This window comes from Theropithecus gelada, chromosome 2 (assembly GCF_003255815.1).
Source record: "Theropithecus gelada isolate Dixy chromosome 2, Tgel_1.0, whole genome shotgun sequence".
NCBI classification, from domain to species: Eukaryota; Metazoa; Chordata; class Mammalia; order Primates; family Cercopithecidae; genus Theropithecus; species Theropithecus gelada.
Genome location: NC_037669.1, coordinates 52,642,924 through 52,663,673, shown reverse-complemented (window position 1 = coordinate 52,663,673; position 20,750 = coordinate 52,642,924). Strand labels below are relative to the sequence as shown.

Below are 20,750 nucleotides of genomic sequence, written 5' to 3'. Positions count from 1 at the left end.
AGATTTCATCTAACAGCTTTCCCTTCTAGCCACTCCAGACACCAGTGACTGAGTGTGAACTAATCCAGTAGCCCTAGAGAGATGTGTTTCCTCTGCTGCTGATGCACTGGGGATGGGAGTATAGGTGTGTATGTGACGGGATTGAGCAGGAAAGTCCTGTGTTTCCTGTGGAAAGGGCATAGTTTCTGCAGAGCCTGAAAGGCAGCTACTTGCAGGAATAAGGAGAGTTATGGATTGGAAATGAAGGGGCCTTGCTATGAACCTGGCTTAATTAACTACTGTGCGACCTTGGGCAAGTGACCTCTCTGGGCCTCAACTTCTTCATTTATAAAATGGAGCAGCGTGGGGGAGCCCAGCTGTGCACTAAGAAAACCTTTCAACCCTGACACTGTAAATATGTGTACTTTGCCCCTTCCCCATGGAGCTATTCCAGTTTCTCATACGTAGGCAAAGGGTCCAGTAAGTTCAGTCCCTGGTTGGGTAGTAAGTCCCTGAAAGACTGGGCCTGTGTATCCCACATACCATGACCATTCTAATCTTCCTGAAGAACTTCATTTTATGACGCCTCCTGCTGAAACTCTTGGTGGCTCCATACTGCTTACCGGAAAAATCCATCATTCTTTTGCCTGACATTTGAACTTCCAAGAGTTGGCCCATGTTACCTATCCAGCTTCATGCCTTGCCATCACTCGGGGATGCAGATGTGGAAAGTTAGAGACCCAAGTTTTACTTCCAACTTCACCTTGCAGTTCTGTGACTTTAGGAAAGTTTTGTAACCTCTCTAGGTCCCATATGTAAAATGAAGATGATAAAATAGTTCATCAATTTGATTTGAAACACCATTACAATTGAGAAAGGTAATTGAATTTTAGCTCACTCATTTTCCCTTCCCCAACTAATGCAGATCATATCCTTGGGAATAGGAATTGTACACTTCTTTTATATCCTCACAATGCTTAGCATAAAGTCCTCCACAGAACAAAGGCTCAATAAATATTTGATGAGTTGATGTTTTGCCTGTTTCAGAAGTTATCTAAGATAAGCGTAACATTTGCTTTCCTTTGCAGTTTGCCCAGCTGGTCGCCATCTACAAGACACTGGGAGGAGAAAAGTTCCCTCTCATTGAGCAGACATACTACCCCAACCACAAAGAGATGGTAAGTGGCTCAGTGGGGATATTAGTCTTTCTGCTGTTTTCATTTTGCACTTAGCCACCTGGTGACTGTGGGGCTCTGACAAGGGCCTCAGCATCTCAACCCCAAAGACTCCACTGGGTTGAACTACAGAACTTGTGTGGCTGGAATAGCTAGATTTTAGCTGACAGCCTCTTGTCAAATTCTGGAGATAGAATAGGGAAGAACAGGAGTAAGGGCAGTTTAATCAAGCTGAGAGAATAACAAACTTCTGGACCAACAATCAGATCTCACTGCTTTTGAGTCCCAGCCCTGACTGTGCCACTTGTTGTTGAACAAGCTACATTTCCTCACTGTGTGCAGTTTCCAATAAGACGGTCAAGTGGGCATAATTATCCTTGCACAGGATACTCTAATAGGGTACATACACAATTTAAGTGAGAGTCATTAAGTAATAGCCTCTGGGAAAGTGTGAAGCACTCTACTAGATGTAGGGCATTGCTCCTACTATTATTAATCCCCTGACTCTCCCATTCCCCTGGCGCTTCCACAACTGTGATAAGGCTGGGTTAATATTGTGCCTTCTGCCATCCTAGTAAGTCAGAAGGAGCAGAGAGATGGGACGGTTGGTTGGTAAGGAGGCTATTGCCAATGTTTTTCCTGTGCAGGGACCTGGAGCTCAAACTCCCTTTTTCCCTGTCCCCACACCCTCTGCCCCAGGCTGGTGTGATCAATTGGTGATCTTGCTTAACCCACCAATGGAGACTCCCTGCAAAGCATTCCAAGTGGAACAGAGATTATGTTTGTCCCCGCCTCCCCACTTCCTTGGCCAAAAGGGGTCTCCGTTTACACCATTTCTGCAAATCAAGAGCCTTCTTCTGGCACATTGTCTATGACCCTGCTTGGCAGCAGACCACATATCAAAAAACAACCTTGGGTCTTGAAAAGAACCATCTCTGTCATCTTTGCCAGAGCTTTCCCAGGGAGAAGCTCTGAAACTTTAAGCTCTTGTCCTTAATAAATCCTAGAGGCCAATATCAGGAGTTTTCCTTTCAGGGCAAGCCAGGAAGCCTTGCAGAGGCTGAGGAGCCCTAAGGGTCTTTTGGTTGGGAAATCTCAGGGAGCCCAAGACACAATGGTGAGAGTACTCAGCTGAAGGGTACAGGGGGCTCTCTGGGGATGAAAACTGGCTTTTTCCTGCTGTAAAATCTAGCAGGGCTGGCCACTGGAAAAAAATTGCCTCAATTGCCAGGTATATTCCCTACCTACCATCCTTTCCCCTCAAGGGCCTTTGTGCTATTTCTCTCTTGTGCTCTATCCTGAAATTTGCCCTCAAGAGAGGACCACCTCTCTGTGGTGTAAGAAGCCAACAAAGGGGGATTTCAACTCTATAAGTAAAAGGCTTTGTGGCTTTTAAAAGGTTCTGAAATAGGAATGAAGATGTTAGTAATTCAAAAAGAGACAGAAGAGAAGCCTTATGGACATCAGTTGAGGGCGTTAAGGAGAGTTAACCTGGAGAGGTAGTACCTATTCTGAGACAATAAGTGCATTCTTATTCAAAGAGGTGCTAACCAGGCGGGACCCTCTGCCAGAAATGCTGTAGAGGGGATAACAGCATTGGGAGGCAGGTTAGGCCATTCTAACTCTCACATTGAGTGATTCCGTGTCCCCCAAATGACTCCCCCAAACAGATGAAAGTGTATCAGAGGATTAGGATGAGTTGAGACAGGGGAAGTAGAGGATACACAGCCACAGTATGTTGTTGTTTTCATTCCCGCCAGTCAGTCTGTTTATGATGCTGTCAACCCACCTTCTGGTATTGTACATCACAAGGATATACCATCTCATATGTATGACATTCACCATTTCTCCCCTACCAGATCGATTAAGACAAAGGAAAACACGTTTTCCTTGGGAGGAAAGAGAATAATCCTGGCTTTAGAAAACAAACTAAGCCAAAAGAAACACTTGCAGTAACAGCTACAAGGCTAGACTAATGGGGTTTGGGAGGCAGGGACGACAGGCTGAGGGCAGGGCAGAAAAGTCGTGGCCCCTTCCCTGCCCTGACAGTGGCCAGACCGTCCACTTGGCACTTCTTATTAGCTGGCAGCAAGAAGTCAAGTGGTAATGGCCAAAGCTCTGCAGGGGAGGAGAACCGGCTTGATCTTCAGGACTCTTGAAGGAATGTGATGGTCACTGGTCCCTACTAGGGCTGGATGATGTCAACAAACTCCTTCCTGAGAGGCAGGTGGCCCCGGTACCAGCTGCAGGTGCCGTCAACATGCTTCATACAGACATAATGCTGAGCCTGGTAACCATAGAGCTTTCGTTCCAACAGCCAGTCTGTCCAGAGGCACTCATTAGGGGCCGAGATGATACAGGGTACTGTATAGCAGGTGGTGATCTAGAGTCATGGCCACACAACATTAAAGTGAGTATGGTGTCCTTCTTTTTCCATTGCTACCTTTCAGGTTCCTACATACCCTGCCAGCCCATCTCAAATGCCCCTGTCTTATCAAGCCTTTCCTAGTCCCCAATCTTACCCTGGATTCTCCTTCCCCAAGGTTCCCCGTATTCAATATTGCCACTTAGTGGCATCTCTGGAATCAGACAGCTCTGAGGGTCCTTACTCTACCACTGACCTTGAGCAAGTCACTTCACTTCCCAGAGCTTTCATTTCTTCACCTTAAAATGGAAATCTTAATTCTTCACAAATATGTTTTGGAGACTAAATTAAACATTTACAGTAAATTTACTATTATAGTGGCTGGCAAAGAATTGACTGTCTTTAAAGGGTGGCTGTATTACAGTTATCTCATTCTGCTTCCTATGATGGCCACCTTCCCAGCCAAAGTGTAAGTACTTTGAGATCAGGGCCTATAGACTATATTGCTTTCTCATCCCCAACTTCATACAGTGCCTGATCCATGGCAGATCTCAAGTATAGTCTAGTAAGTGAATAAATTCATGCATGAATGAAGGCTCAGAACCCTTCCCCCATCCCTAAAGACTTAGGAAATGGACATTCCCTTACTTGGCAGCCACAGTTCAGATGGTAGTGATGATTCAGACTTTCCCTCTGCACCAAGGACAGGTCCTCCCAGGGCTCGATGTAGTTGCACAGATGGATGAAGACTTTTCCATCACTGAGGACCTGACCTTCAAGGGGAGATGGAGGAGAGTCAAGCATGAGGATTCTTCTCCCGGAGCTCCAGGGGCCCAGGTTCTTGAAGAGCCCAGAATTGCAGCCTCCCCAGTGACTTTTTGGTGGCAGTGGTGGCATGGGACTCAATAAAGGGACCAAAAAATAAAACTACTATAATCTTTCTAGCAAAAAGATAAACAGATTATATTTGTATGAGACAGAGTTATGGGATCTGGTGAAGGCCTTTTCATTTAGCATGGTACAGAGAGAAGAATGTGGTCTTTAAAGTCAGAGTCTGTGTAGGACACCCCCTCTTTCTTTTCTGTCATTTACTAGCTGAATTATCTTAAGGAAGTTGTATAACTTCTCCGCTGGAAAATGAAAATTATAAAGTTGTCAGATTAAATGAGAGAATGTCTATAAAGTTCCCAGCACAGTTGTGGTCCCACAGAAGATATTCAGTAAATAATAGGCCCCTTCCCCCTTTCCAGTCCTTCCCAGTATCTGCACAGGCCAGTCTCCTGCTCTAGGTTAGTGAGTCTTTCCCCTTCCCCATAGGACATTTCCCCCTTTTTACCTATGAAATTCCTTTTTGCCTTTCAAAGACCCTTTCAGTGCCACCTCAAAGCCATCTCTGACCACCTAGCCCATACCTCTTTTAGAACCTTAGTCATTCAATCATTTACTCACTGAGTGACTACTGTGATCTAGTACCAGAAATACAGATATAAAAATGACAGGATCTCTGCTCCCAAGGAGCTTACAAATGAGTAGGGTTGATAGATAAGCAGGGGAAATTACACTGTCGTGCAGTTCTATACAAAGTACAGTATAAGAACAAAGGAACATACAATTATTTCCATCTATGGAAGGGGCGTGGGACAAGGAGGGTGTATCAGAGGAGACTGTGCTTGCATTGGACCTTGAAGGGATGAGTGGGAGTTCACCTGCCAGACAGGTTGGGGGAAGGGCTTCCTGTCATTGCATCTATCCTGTGCAGAGGCAGGGGGACACAGCCTGGCAGCATACCTTCTGCAACTGCAGGTAGCTGAGTTCAGCTCTTGGGAAAGTGAGGGGCTGGGAACTGACATTGACAAATGACAGAAGACAATGCTAGAGAGGGCAGCAGTGTTCTGGTCACAAAGAGCTTTCAACACCAGGCAGAGGAGCTTGTGCCTTCTCCTGTAGGACATGGGTGCCATTGATAACTTTTCCGTAGACTAGTTTTTTGTCATTTATCCCCACCCTCAGTTAGACTTTAACTCCCCAAAGGCAGAGAACATGTTTCCTCATTTCCCCTGATTTACCTCCATGCCTGGCAGCAGGCTAGACACACAGAGGGTAGGTGCTTAGGAAGGAGGTGGGATAACAGAGTTTGAAAGGGCCTGGTCTGCCAGACCTGGGAGCTGCAGGGCTCAGTAGTGTGTCCTGCCTCTGCCTGTCCCATCCAGGAGCTCCTCAGTTCTGCACAATTTCACATCTTCAGAGCTGAGAAGCCCTTATCATTGTAGCCTCCAGTGCCTATGACTCATCAAGAGCCATGTCTGGACAGTGAACTCTTTTGAGGACTGTGCCTTGTTACTGAATCTCCACTCTCCTGGCCAAGGCATGGCAGTGACTAAGTGGTCATTCATTGCTGAATGTGTGGATAGATAGTGGAATCCCTTCACCTATTCCCTCCCCCACAGCTGTGCTTTTTCTTTCCCTTGCTTTCTTTCGAAATACTGTTTTGTGTTTTCGGGCCAGTTTAGATCCCACTTACACAATGAAGCTTCCCTGATAGTTCACAGCTACCAAACAGTTCTATTCCCTGAACTCCCAAATAATTTAATGTTGCATTCATTTATGGAGTCATATACTTGTGTGATTCTTTAACTGTTCTATTCAAACCAATTCAGTATGGAGGAATCCTGCCTGGGCCCAAGTTCACAGAGACAGAACTATGTTAGACTCAAGCTCCTATTAGGTCCTGTGGAAAAGGCAGAGTTGACCTGCAAGGAGCAGTTTTAGAGGGGAGATTTTGACTTTGCCAAAAATCTGATACTAATTTAAACTATTTGAAAATGAAAGCAGCTGCTCTATACTGGGTGAGCAACCTGTCCTTAAAATAGTGAAACAGTAGCCAGGATCACTGTAATGAGAACTCTTACATTTAAAGGGAGGTTACAGGGCTCCTCCCAACTCAGAGGTTGTCTGTCACTCACACAGCTCTGTTTTATGCCCAAGAAAATGCCACCTGGCTCAGCCTGCTGCCCAAGGAAGACCCTGGCTCCTTTCTCACTACCTTCCCTAGGGCAGAATCTATTCTATTAAGGCCAGTTGCTGGTCTTTAACTTACCAGTCAAGAGGTACTGCTTCTGGCTGTTGGCTTCTAGTTTCACACCACAGAGGGAAGAGTCAAAAGGTGTATAGATATACTGAACATCCTTGACTTTCTCAAACCCTTTGAACATCTGACAGGCAATTACAAAAAAAAAAAAAAAAGCAATATTGAGTCAGTGAGTGTACTGCATATATTAACAGGCAAAAATTTCTCATTTCTCAGCCTAAATATTTAAGCAGAAGTCCAGTTCAGGATTTTGTGTCCTCAGATGTCCCTACCGGGTTATTTTCTGTCTTAAAAAAACAAACAAAAAAACACCTAAACCTTGGTTTATTCCAGTAGGTACCTGTAGTGGCACCATACACCAGCAGCTGTGGGACCAGATGGACGCGGAGGCCCTCCCCTGCAGTATCCCTGGGATTCTATGGGCTTTGCCTCCAAATCTCATCCAGTTCCACTTCAGCATCTAGACCCAAGGATCACTGAGCCAGGCCACCTGAAAGTTACCAGCCCTCCCGGAACACAGACCCCACTTCCTCCATCAGCCTTAGGGGCTACACATCCCAGCCTGCCCCCATGTACCTTTATCTGTTTGATTTCATACCGGAGCATTTTTTCAGTGTCAGCAGGGTCTGCACTGGCAGGAACTACCTTCTCACTGGAGATCTTGGCCCGAATCACTGCATAGGAAGAGAAAAGAGGGAACCTTTAGCAGCTGGTGGGGGCAATACACCTGAGGTCTGGATGATCCAGGGTCCCTGAAGAAGTCTATAGGGCAATTCTTGGTTTTGGTGTGACCAGGTTGTGAGCAACGTGATGTGTGAGAAGGGAGACCTGGAAACGCCTCCTCTGCAGTCCCTGGAAGTTCCAAACCCCTCAGGCTTATTAGGTTCTATAACCGCTAAGCTCTTTCTGCCTTTTCGAACCAGTTAGTCTGGAGAGCTCTAGTTCTCCATAGCCGTTTGTGCAGTGGGGCACAGGGTAGGAGTCAGAGTACAGAAGGGAGGAGGAGCCCCTTCAGGGCAGTTGGTGTGAAGTTTATTGCTGTGGTCAAGGCCTCTCAGCCTGCCTACAGTTGACATTAGTAAATGTTTATTGAATTCATAAATGTTCTGACCCTGCACTGAGGTATTGCATCTCTTGCCATTTGAGCATTAATAACCAAAAACTGTTGATGACGTTCTTCCTCTGTGCCTGGCCCTGCACTAGGCACTAGGCCCATAGATGTGATTAAGACAGGGTCCCCATCCTGCAGAGCTCTTGATCTAGTGCAGGGCATACTTGTAAAGAACAATAGCACAGCATAGTAGGAGCGCTAAGACGGTTAGATGCTGAGGCGGCACCAAGGAGCCAGGGAGCCTGCAGAGAAGGGGAGAGACCTAAGTTAGACCTTGAAGGATGAGTAGGAGTCTGCCAGGAATTTAAGGGTGTGAGGGAGGGCATTCCAGGCAGAGGGAAAAGAAAGGACAGAACGTGTGTGTTGCGGTAGGGGCTTGGTGGCAACCTCAGTTACAGGCCTGGACAGACGCCGGTAGTTATAATGCAAGCCCTCTGCCCCTCCCCTTTCTGTCCCCAGTCCAGTAGTTCAGAATAATCATCAGATAGCTCCGGTGACACCTTGTTCAGTGACACTCCATAATTGCAGTATGGCCAGAGTGAGGGACGTCGCTATGGAAGTCCCTGACGCAATCTTCATTTCCTTATGAATCAGTCAGGTTCTGCGCTTGCAAGGTTGCTATGGCGCCTGGTCCTTCCCGACCCATCAGCCTCAGCAAGAGGCAACCGGTCGGAATTTGAGCTCCTCCCTTTTCCTCTGGACTCCTGGTCTACTGCTGGCCAGATACTAATCCCCTCACAACCACCCCCTGCTGTGGACCTCGCGGACCTCGGACTCACCAAGTGCCGAGTGGCAGATGTGCTGCTGAGGGTGCGCCGGGGCGCAGCTGCATGCCTCGCCCAGCCCCGGAGGCCGCAGCAACGCCAGCAGCCGCAGTAACAGCGCCCAGCTCGGCGCGGGCCGGGGGCTCCCAGGCATGACACTGCAGAGCCCGACTGAGCCTGTGAGGTCTGTCAGACCGAACAGCCCCAGCAGGGCTCCTTCCCAAGGCTGTCGTGCCCCTCGCCCCAGGCTTTATGAGGTGGCCCTAAGGGCCAATCCCGCCCCGATGGGCTCCGCCTTCCTTTGGCTCTAGGCCACCCGCGGCGGCAGGACCCGAGGCTCTTCCGACCTGCATACTCAGTAAGATGCAGAGGGAAGCTAGGAAAGAGGCCCTGGCCTCTGTTTCCCTGCCTAAGTCATGAAGCGGTCTGGAAGTAAAGGGAAAGCACTGGGAGAGGGGATGGTGTCAAGGGCAGAAAAACGGAAAGAGCCACAAAGACAAATGCATGAGGACAGAAAGACTGAGGGCTGTGATTCAGGCAGAAAGAACAAGAGTGAGGAGAGGCACAGACAGAAAGAGTGAGACAGGCAGAGTCCCAGAGAGGCAGACAGAATTACAACAGGCAAAAGAGACAGTGACAGAGAAGGACGGACCCCTTGCTGAGCTGCACGCTGGGAATGAGACGAGCTACTCAGGGCTTCTTTCAGCTGCAGGAAGTGCTTTCAATGCCCTATTTATGAGGCTCCAAAGCAACAGCAAACAGTAATAGAACAGGACAGAGAAAGTTGGGGTGTGTGTGTCTTGGCTCTGTTGCCTGGGGGGTGGGGAGAGATGTCAAAGAAGCAGCCAGTGCTTTAGAAACCCTTTCTCACTCCCAGAGCCTCAGACTCTCCAGATAGCTGGAGACAGCCCTCTTGGTGTGGGTACAAAACACAAGGTGTCCCATCACTTAGAGCAAATCTTGGACCTCAAAGCCCTCTTGAGGCCCTAGGCTACACTGATTTTTATTGCATGTCCCTTCTCACTGGAGACTATGTCATGTTCTAGAAGGTGGGATAGCTTAGAAAACAAAGAAGCAGACTGGGCACAGTGGCTCACACCTGTAATCCCAGTGCTTTGGGAGGCCAAGGCGGGTTGATCACCTGAGGTCAGGAGTTGGAGATCACCCTGGCCAACATGGTGAAACTCCATCTCTACTAAAAATACAAAAATTAGCCGGGCATGGTGGCCTACACCTGTAGTCCCAGGTACTCAGGAGGCTGAGGCAAGAGAATGGCTTGAACCCAGGAGGCAGAGGTTGCAGTGAGCTGAGATTGTGCCACTGCACTCCAGTCTGGGCGACAGAGTGAGACTCCATCTCAAAAAAAAAAAAAAAGAGAGAGAGAAAACAAAGAAGCAGGGGACTTGGGGGTGACTGTGACCAGAGCCTTGTCTGCTGTTTGAGCGTAGTGTTCCAAGCCTCCAAATCCCAAATCTCCATGGGATTATTGCTGTGGGATGTTTCCACGTGGTGCTGGACTGGATAGTGGGAGGCTGGATTCCAATTCTGACTGTCACTATAGCTTTGTGACTTTTGCCTCTCTGGGCATCAGTTTTTTCTCCATAAAGTAGAGTTGAACTATGTGATTTCTAAAGCCCTTTGACGTTCTGTTTTCCAGCCTTGACTGGCCTCAACCAGGAATTCTGAAATCATCAGGCCAGATACCCCCAATATCTGTTCAAATCTTAGTTCCCATAGGAGTCTGACTTTTCATCAGGGTCAACATTATTTCCTTCAAAGGATACATTTTAAAGATGTAGGGTATACCAAATAAGAGAACAGGGTTCCTGTAGCACTGCCAGTAATATGCTGTGTGACCCTGGAAAGTCACTGTCATTCCATGGGTCTCAGTTTTTTAATCAGTAAAGCAAGTAGATTGGACTAGTTCTTTCTTTAAAGAACCCTCCCAAGGGCATTCCCAAGAAAAATATTTGTAGGATTCCACAGAGAGACGGGCACACTCTGACAGTTTATTCCTTTCTTTTCTGATTTCAGCTGACACTGCCCACGTTCCCTGTGGTGGTGAAGATTGGCCACGCTCACTCAGGCATGGGCAAGGTGAGGCAGAGAGGCCTGCTATGCTTCAGGGTTGAACCAAGAAGGGCAGTTTTCAGAGCGCCCATTTGTGAACTGCTCTTCTCCCTCTGTCACTGATGAATTCTTTCCAAAAAGAAGATGATTTGCCACCTCTAAAGCCATGAGTGTCACCCAACCAGACCTCTTTCAGTAAGCAGAATGCAAGCCACCTGCTTGGTCCTCTGGGTCCTTTGCAGCAAGTGTGGCCCCTGAGTTCTGGGAAGGGAAGCTAGGGAAAAGGGGCCTCCTGGGAAGATGTGGCACCCAGATTAGTGTCTGGATCGGATACATATTCGTGGGTTTGGAGGCTCAGGGCCCTTGTGACTTCTCAGTGTGTGTATGTGTGTGTCTCCCTTTCCCCCTTTCTGCCTTGCTCCAACATTAGGTCAAAGTGGAAAACCACTACGACTTCCAGGACATTGCCAGTGTGGTGGCTCTTACCCAGACCTATGCCACTGCAGAGCCTTTCATTGACTCCAAGTATGACATCCGGGTCCAGAAGATCGGCAACAACTACAAGGCTTACATGTAAGTAAGAGTGGGGTATGCTTTCTCCTCAACCACAGTGGAAAATCTGAGCCTCCACATTGCAACCAACTCTCAGTTTAACCTCTTCTGGCCCATAGGCAGATAACAGAGAGAGGGTGCCACTTAAGTCAGAGATTTTTTACCTGGATTCCTTTTAAGTCAGAGGAGGGGTCTGTGAACTAAGATGAGAAAATACATTAATATTCATTTTCACTTGCCTCTAAAGGAAATTTAGCTTTCTCTTCATTTTGAACAGAGACAACAGACTACAGTAGTTATCTGTACATAGGAGTTTGTCACTAAAGGCGATCACTGATATTCTTATATCTTATAATTGAGACAGATCTCTCTATGGATTATTCTCATTCCTACTTTAAAATCATGGTAGTTGTTAGACTTGCCACTGCCTCCTGTTATTTAGAAAGAAATACGTATTTTACTAATCACAGATTTGTTTAATATTTTTGATAACTCTAATTGGGTAGCTCTGGGATCCCATGTACTCTGTCTTATATGGTTACACATCTTATATATTGTGTTCATTGGAAGGAATCCATAGGCTTCCCCAGACTGCCACAGCTCGAAGTTAAAAAGTTCCTGATGTAAATACCCAACACTGAAAATGCTACAGGCATTAAAAGCCCAGTGCATGACTTCTCTATAACTGTGTCCATTTGCCAGGATGGAAAGTTAAAAATTTCCTTCATTAGAATTTAGTAAAGGAAAAGATTTCAAAACTACCTGACTTTCCATAATATGCATAAAATGCAAGTGGCCTGTAATTCCAATTTTAGAAATATTAATCCCCCACTAAAAAAGTTTACAGTGGTGTTTTCTTTACAAAGAAAGAACATTATTAATATATAGATTTGATCTTGGTCACTTGGAACTTTAGCAGACTTCAAGGTTGAGCAGCGTTCCCTTTCCCTTCCCCACCTGTGTCTGTTTTTCTTCTCTTACCCACATTTTCACTACTTACACTCCCCACCCCTAGAGTGACATAGGCCCCCTCCCTGCACTCCTGTCCCATACCACCCTTCTTCACACACCTCCTGGTTAGCCCTTGCCGCATATGTGTTTTGTGTCACTCTCCTCCTCCGGACTCTGAGCTCCTTGTGGGCAAGAATGATAGAATCATCTCTGCATCTCCACTACCTTGTATAGCAGCAGGAACCTTAATAAGCACCAATAAGTATTCAGGGAAGAACCCTTGTGGAAAACTGAGGCATAGAATTTATTTTACCTTTATTATCAAGATTTGTACTTTTTTAGTTTACAACTTTATATTTACAGTCTTCTTGCTTCCAGAAAAGATTCAGGATTGCTTTAGAAATACGCACAATGTGGCCAGGTGTGGTGGCTCACATCTGTAATCCCAGCACTTTGGGAGGCCAAGGCAGGCAAATTGCTTGAGCCTAGGAGTTCAAGACCAACCTGGGCAACATGGTAAGACCCCATTATCTACAAAAGATACAAAAATTAGCTGGGTGTGGTGGTGCTTGCCTGTAGTCCCAGCTACCTGGGAGTCTGAGGTAGAAGGATCACTTGAGCCTGGGAGGTCAAGGCTGCAGTGAGCTGTGATTGCACCACTCCGGCCTGAGTGACGCAGGACCCTGTCTCAAAAAAAGAAAAGAAATATGCACAATCTAAGACAGAATAATTTAAAAACCATTATAAAAACTTGCTAAAAGAAGCAAAAAATATATATATGTTCAGGCACCTAGGAAAGCAGATTACCTATCCTATAATTTTAAAATCCCCTAAATAAACACAAAACATTAAACAACAGTGGGGTAAAAGTATCTTGATCCTTAAAAGAAGACACCTAAGTTTTAAGGGTTAGGGTTTCAAGAAACAACTCAAAATGAAGCATAAAAAAAGAGAATTCCAAAACATTGATGAAGGGTGGGTGACCAGAGAAACTTTAGATAACATTTACTTACTTTTTTGTGTGCAAGGAGAAATGTTTAGGCCCTCTTAGCTTCTCTTCATCACACTTCTTCCCCAAACTTGTGGCTATATTCCTGCTCTCAGAAGAAGGAATTGACTTAGTAGTAGCCAAGATCAGGCTTGGGATTCTTTTTGTCTACCCCAGCAATCTCCGTGGAGATCCAGAGACAGCCACTTTGGTGTGAAGAAGGTACCATTCCTGCCTCCATCTGCAGTAGGCAATAATGTGGGTCAGCTGTGGAGATCAGATGATTTTTGGGTCTAGAGAATGGCCTCTCAGTGTCCCCTCTGCTCCCACATGCCTCAGGTAGCCTATATGGATCTATGCCTTGCATCCCATTGTTAGAGAACAGTGTGAAGTGTGGGGGAGCTTTGCAAACTTTAAAGTGCCATGCAAATGTAAGGATGTTGTTATTATCCACTCAAAAAGGATTTTAACCTATAAATTAACTTCAACAGGGTTATATAATGTTTTTTCTAGTATCTTAAATGTTGAAAAAGTCATAGAGGTTATCGGACTGGCTTGAAACCAATTATATGGGGTTCCGTGTCTTCCTTTTTTTTGAGACAGAGTCTCGTTCTGTCACCAGGCTGGAATGCAGTGGTGCAATCTCAGCTCACTGCAACCTCCGCCTCCCTGGTTCAAGCGATTCCCCTGCCTCAGCCTCCTGAGTAGCTGGGACTACAGGCACCCGCCACCACGCCTGGCTGATTTTTTGTATTTTAGTAGAGATGGGGTTTCACCATGTTGACCAGGACGGTCTCGATCTCCTGACCTCATAATCTGCCTGCCTTGGCCTCCCAAAGTGCTGGGATTACAGGCATGAACCATTACATCCGGCCCTAACTTTCTTATTTTAAGCATTTATGTAAGTGAGTCCTTCAAATAATATGGTATGGTGATGGGCAGCCATGAAGTCATTCAAAATTTGTGATTGAAAGGTTCTGCTACTGAAACTTCTCATTTTGAAGTGAAGCCTTCTCAGATTATGAAAATTATTAATATTACTACTAATGAAATAAATAAGCCTATAGATGAAACAGTGTTTCACACTGTATTATGCATCAGGGCAGTAGGAATATCCTGATAAACCAAGGAAACATCGCGGGAAGAAAGTTAACACCTACAGATAGAATGGTAAAATGAGTTTTGGCTCAGGTTGAGTTGGATATGCAACCTGAAAATCGTGGGAGTCAGTGTACAAATCCAAAGTTTGTGCGACTCTCTTACGTGCCATGGCTCTGTGCTGGGGACGTGGAAGTGAGTGACTCTCTGCCCCTGCCTTGAGCAGTCTGGTCACAGGGACACATTTGTAAACCACAAATGTTAAGAAGACAAAGTTATTTTTATTATGATTCTGTCTCCGTGTTTTTACTCAGGTTTTGCCAGCCACTCAGTAGTTTGTTTCTTTGCCTTTCCTGAATTAGGTACTGGAGTGTAGGGAAAAGCACATCATGTGAGGAAACCAAGATTCCTGGGCTTTTATCTCATACCTATTTGGACTATATATAATCTCAGACAAGTCCTCTAACCTTTCTGAGTCTTATTTTTCTTATCACTCAAGCAGGGGCAAGAATTTCAGCCTACTCACAATAGGGGGTTTGAAATGAGGGGTTTGGTGAGGAGGCACCTTGGAAAGCAGTCAGTACTGTTCAAGCTTAAGGACTGTTGTGACCTCGTTCGTTAACTCATGGGGCCACCTCGTGGTTCTGAAAAATGAGCCATATATCTAGGTTCTTCAGTGTCTGAAATCAGATCTCTGGGGAGACCACTCTGTAACAGTACTGCATGATAAGGGCAGCACAGGAAGGGCTCTGTCAACAAGGTAAGCAGGACTCTTCTGTCCCTTAGGCCATCTCCTTCCTCTTGACTGTGTCCGGGTGAAGGCTAATAATGAAAAAGACATATTTTGGGTGTTCATAGTTAATTTAAACCTGTATCAGTTCGTCTTTCTGACAGCCCTGTGTTAACAGTTAACAGGCTCAGAGGGGCGAAATGACTCTATGAAGGTCATCCAGCCCATCAAGAGCAAATCCAGACCCAGAAACCAAGTAATCCACCTCCTGTTTAGTCTACGACTAGTTGACACTGACACATATTCATGAATGGAGGGTGCCGTGGGCACAGCAGAGAAGAGGCTGATGGCTTGATGCCATCGGCTGCATTTGACAGACAAGGCAACTTAACCCTGAAGAGTTAATTGACTTGCCCAGAGTCACATTGCTAGTATTATAGTGGCCTTCAGAAATTAACACTGAATGAATGAATGAGTGAGCCAGTAAGGAAGACATTCGGAGATATTCATAAAGAACCCTGCAGGAGTTCTCAGGATCAATGGACTTCAGTTTGTATGTATTGAGTCAATATAGATACTGAATGGGTAGGCTTCTGGGAACACAAGACATGATATATACCTTCAAGTGGTTTTCAGGCTTGTGGAAAAATCTGAACTTAAGACTCAGATGAAATAACTCAAATAAAAAGTAGATTTAAGTTTGAAAATCGGGCAGAAGCAAAGTCCTGTAGGAGTTCTAAGGACAGTAAGAGGTCATCCAGTTGAGAGATCAGGGAAGGCTCTGTGGAGCCAGAGCAGTCTGGGCAAGACCCTTGTAGAGAGGAGGAGGGTATTGCAGGTGGGGATTTGGCAGAGGCACCCAGGCTCTGGGCTCAGCAGACAGACCTCTGGGCTATTTGTGGGAGAAGCAGATGTGGAAAACAACAGAAAGCTAAAATTCTGGAAAGTTTCATGCCCTCCTCTTGCTGGTATGGCTCACTGCCTGTCCTATCCTGGTGGGATGTTGTTGCAGGAGGACATCGATCTCAGCGAACTGGAAGACGAACACTGGCTCTGCAATGCTGGAGCAGATCGCTATGTCAGACAGGTGAGTGAGAGAAGAAGTCCAGTTTCCAACCCAGTGAGAGGGAGACTTCCTTAGATGAAGAAGTTTAGGAATTAAGCTCTGTCCAAAGGGAGTCACGGAGCAAACAGGACAGATAAAACGTTTTACAAAAGGCCCAAGTATCCCATTTAACAAGATCAGGCAGGACTGATGATAAAGACAGATGATAGAGATAAAGACTGCCATACCATAGGTAAAAGCCTCCTGAGGCCTCACCAGAAGCAGATGCTGGCACCATGCTTTTTGTACAGTCTGCAGAACCATGAGCCAAAATAAACCTTTTTTTTTTTTTTTTTAATAATTACCTAGCCTCAAGTATTCCTTTATGGCAACACAAAACAGACTAATCAAGGAGTGAGGTGTTGCTATAAAGATACCTGAAAATGTGGAATTGGCTTTGGAACTGGGTAACGGGCAGAGGTTGGAAGAGTTTGAAGGGCTCAGAAGAAGATAGGAAGCTGAGGGAAAGTTCAGAACTTCTTAGAGACTGGTTAAGTGGTTGTGACCAAAATGCTCTTAAAAATATGGACGGTGAAGGCCAGGCTAACAGGTCTCAGATGGAAATAAGAAACTTGTTGGGAACTGAAGCAAAGGTCACACTTGCCACTCCATAGCAAAGAATTTGGCTGCATCGTGTCCATGCCCTAGGGATTTATGGAAGGCTGAATTTAGGGATGATGACCTAGAGTATCTGGTGGAAGAAGTTTCTAAGCAGCAAGTGGTCAAGAAGTAGCATGGCGTCTTCTAACAGCCTATGGGAAAAGATGACTGTACATACCATAGAAGCTCCAAGGAAGAAGTAATTGGCATGGGCTGGAATAGCCAAGGAGGCCTTCTAGAGGTGGTGAGAACTGCTTTGAGTCTGCAAAAATGGGTAGGATCTGGAAAGCAGATGGAGGAGGGCACTGTAAATAAGGGTATGTGCTTGATGCAGGTAGATGGAGGGAGCAGTGGGGATGGGAGGTGGGAGAGATGGAGGCAGCAAGGAGAGCCTGACCGGCAAGCGAGCTTTGTGGTGAGCGAATTGCCCCAGCTTCAGGACACCTCCCCATCACCTCCAGGTACAAACTGTGGGTGGACACCTGCTCTGAGATGTTTGGCGGCCTGGACATCTGTGCCGTCAAAGCTGTACATGGCAAAGATGGGAAAGACTACATTTTTGAGGTAAGTCTGGACCAAGCAGTAAGAGATAACTCCCAAGGCTTAAGAACTATGTGGGCAGCTCAGACTGCCTTTAATTTAGGGCCTCCTGAACCATGGAAATGTTCCAGCAAGATCAGTGGGTAGCTATTGTTTCCAACCTGCTAGCCAGGAGTAAAAGATGTTGGATATGGGTTCCTGGGATACTAGTCATTCCTCTGGGAAGGCTGTAGTGATGTTACCATTCTCTGTCTCAGAAAGCCACCCTTGGGAGTCATTCTGTCCAACCTGCTCATTTTACAGGTGAGGAAACTGAGGCCTAACACCATGAACATGTTCCCAAGACCACAGAGTGAATCAGTGTCTCAGCCGGGCACCAGATGCAGAACATTCTTCTTAGCATCTCTCTGAGCCTTGGAGACACTACTCTGCCTGGTCCTCTAACACAACTTTGCTGACTCCCTTTTCCTGTTTTAAAGGAAAGCCAGTGGCAGTATGAATCCTTCACACACATTCCTACCCAATCTGGCTGGGAGCAGGAAAGACTCCTTGCTAAGAGTTTGGTGGTATTTCCAGGATATTGGTGTCAGGAGCCCAAAGTAGGCTTCAAATTCAGAATCTCTCTCATTTCCTGCATGGTCTGTAACCTTCTGAATGGTCACACCTCTCCTTGCTAGGTGGGCCTCTGTTTTCTCATCCATAATTGAGAAAGTTGGACTATGGAGTCTGTGAGGCAGACACTTCCTAAAGGAGGAAAACACTGATCTGAGCCTTGAGGTACAGGAAGAACCAGGATTGGTGGTGAGAAGGGAGGGCATCCCAGTTCAGGTACAGAGGGATGAACCTGGTCATTTAGTGAGCAGAACATGCTTAGAGATAGAGATTCTGTGGGTGAAAAGTAACAGAGATGAAAAGCGCATGCTTCTAATCAGAGATTTAAGGGGATGTCTTTCACATCTGCCTGCTCCCTGCCTGCAAACTTTTGCGCCCTGAGGCTCTACCCTCTCCTTGCTTTTTACCTCTTCTGGCTACCTTCATTCAGCAATTTGTGGTCTCACTGAGCCCTGGCACGGGTAAAGCTTGGGGAAAAGACCTGAGGCAAAGGTTTGTAGAAGGAAGCGACAAAGATCCTATTTCTGCAAATGATCATACTTCCAGCTGAAGAGAAGAACTCCTGCTTCATCTCCAATCCACCTCTGCTGGCTTAATTTCTACCCATTCTGAAAGATTGTACCAGGCCTTTTATGTTTCCAGACCTCTTTCCTCACCTGGGACACATCTCCCACCAGGTCATGGACTGTAGCATGCCACTGATTGGGGAACATCAGGTAGAGGACAGGCAACTCATCACCGAACTAGTCATCAGCAAGATGAACCAGCTGCTGTCCAGGACTCCTGCCCTGTCTCCTCAGAGACCCCTAACAACCCAGCAGCCACAGGTAAGCAGCTAGGAAGAGACATAGCAGAGCCAAGAACCATTCCCAAGCCCACTGCTCTAGATGTTGGTGGCCTAAAGAATGGAGTACAGGCCAGATGCCCACAGGCCTAAATGGGATCTAAGGAGACATCTCCCTCTTCCTTCCCTTCCCTTTCCCCTGGAGGCCTGATTATTTTTCACCACCCCTTATAGGGGCCTTCTCAGCAATCTGCAATATCAATTATATAATTAACCAGAGGAGCACTGGATCTCTTTCCTCTGAACCTGAAGTCTCCAGGGAACCAGAGCCAGTTTCACCTGGGACTCAGGATGCTTCCGATTTTAAACTGAGAGGTATTTGAGGAAGAGCTGGGTCACATCACTTACTGTCTATTCACTGCTTCACTGTGTCGAGCCTGCTATCTTTGTAAATAAGGAAGGCTCTTTCTGAGAAATAAGCTGGTCTGGAAAGGGGAGAATCAGGTCCCTCATTCTGGGAGAGAGTGACAAGGCAAAACTCAAATTAGAAATCTTTCCTTCCTAAGAGAGAAGTGGCCTTCTTCAGTCGGCCAATCACACTCATGGCAACAGCATTCCAGCTGCAGGTCTAGTGGGAAATCCACACTGAAGTTTTGTGGAACATCAGACCCTGTGGCAGGGAAAGGTCTTTATTCCCATGCAAGAGGTATCTCATCTTTCAAAAGTATCCCCAACTCCACTAGATGTTTATACTATGAAATGTTAAGAACTTGGGACAATGAATCAAAAACTGAATCTTAAGTCTAGCTCTTCCTCTAAATAGCTGTGTAAGTTTGTGGGGGAAATGACTAGCCTTTCTTGGGCTCAAGTTTTATTATTTATAAATGAGAATTCTCTCGGATAGCTTTCCTTCAAAATCCAACTTTAAACAGTTAGGGAGGTAGAATAGAATAGTGATTCAGAGTGTGGGCTGTGAAGTGAGAACTACCCAAATTTGAATCCTAGACTCTTCATTTATTGGCTTGGTGACCAGCACATAAAACAGTGTAACAATTGATAAGTCAGTTCCCTCTCTGGATCTCAAGTTTCCCCACTGATATCTAGAGACCTTCTATGCTCTGAAATTTTCTTTGAGTAGAATACTTCCATCTTCACTAATCCTGATAAATGGGAACTTCTGGGCTGATAAATGTGGACCCTGACTCTTTCTGGGTATCTGAGTTGACAATAGCCCTGTATGATGGTATGTTGTTATGTATTAGCTCTTATGAGTGTTTTGGTTACTAGAGAATCACAGTAGGGTAACTGGGAAAACAAAAGTTAATTGCCTGTTAGAGATACAAACCCACTATTTAATTACTATATTTAACTAGAGATGATAAAAAGATTTTTATGGTTGAAAAAAATCAGGCCTATGGTGAGATTTTATGATTTTGTAAATGTGATGGAATCAAGATATGTGAATCCTAGTTCTGCCCGTTAGTCCACACTAGATAATGAGAGAGAATCTGCAAACCAGATTACTGCTTGTCCCTGCTGTAGCAGAAGAGTGACAAGGAGTTCCTTCTTCCCTTTAATACTAAGAAAAACAGAGAACATCTGGTAGTATCTTAAAGAATTTATGACAGGGTAAGAGAACCTGACATTACCCAGACAGAATGGGCTGCTCTGGGATTCTGTGAAGGGCCCTTAAGTGCTTACAAAATGTGTAAACTTTCATGACCCTCTACAAGGAAAGTCATTCTGAACTAAAATGAAGGCCATGCTAAGAGTCAGGAGACCTGCATTTAGCCCTGTCCTTGCCACTGCTTCACGAGGTGACCTTGGGTAGGTTTCTTCCCATTTCTGTGCCTCAGCATCTTTGTGTCTAAGATTAAAGGTTGAACACACTAAGATCCCTTGTAGCAAGACAATCCATATTATACAAAATGGTGTCTAAAGTATAAAAGTTACGAAGCAAAGAGATAATTTACAGAACAAAATTTTCTACCCCACAAAAAAGCATTATTAGCCCTTCTTTGGTATAAGCCCCTTATTTTATAAACATTAAATGTTGTAGCTTGAACATTTTGTAAGAGAAATCTACAATACGTCAGTGTCAAGGCAGAAAACATAGCAAGGAATAAGCTCCCTAAATATAGCATCTCTTTCAGAAATTCCTTGTAGCAAAGTCAGTTTGACTCAAGGATAAGCTTTTTTTTGCTCAGCCTTATATTCATATCCAAAGGATATTGTGGA

The 20,750-nt window shown here is 45.6% G+C and overlaps 2 protein-coding genes across 2 annotated transcripts in view; one reads left to right on the top strand and one right to left on the bottom strand.

The window, feature by feature from the left end:
* SYN2 (synapsin II) overlaps window positions 1-20,750 on the top strand; it is a 184,130-nt gene that overhangs the window by 144,185 nt on the left and 19,195 nt on the right. The window contains exons 5-10 of the mRNA XM_025375457.1: window positions 1,068-1,157; window positions 10,517-10,579; window positions 10,983-11,125; window positions 15,884-15,958; window positions 17,038-17,140; window positions 18,406-18,555. Of these exons, the coding sequence (XP_025231242.1) occupies window positions 1,068-1,157; window positions 10,517-10,579; window positions 10,983-11,125; window positions 15,884-15,958; window positions 17,038-17,140; window positions 18,406-18,555 (624 nt within the window). The remainder of the gene's footprint in view (window positions 1-1,067; window positions 1,158-10,516; window positions 10,580-10,982; window positions 11,126-15,883; window positions 15,959-17,037; window positions 17,141-18,405; window positions 18,556-20,750) is intronic.
* On the bottom strand, window positions 2,896-9,146 carry TIMP4 (TIMP metallopeptidase inhibitor 4). The gene is made up of 5 exons (XM_025375458.1): window positions 8,498-9,146; window positions 7,184-7,281; window positions 6,617-6,731; window positions 4,168-4,292; window positions 2,896-3,537 (listed from the first exon to the last, which is right to left on the bottom strand). The coding sequence occupies exons 1-5, from the start codon at window positions 8,634-8,636 to the stop codon at window positions 3,340-3,342; spliced, it is 675 nt and encodes a 224-aa protein (XP_025231243.1). The 5' UTR covers window positions 8,637-9,146; the 3' UTR covers window positions 2,896-3,339.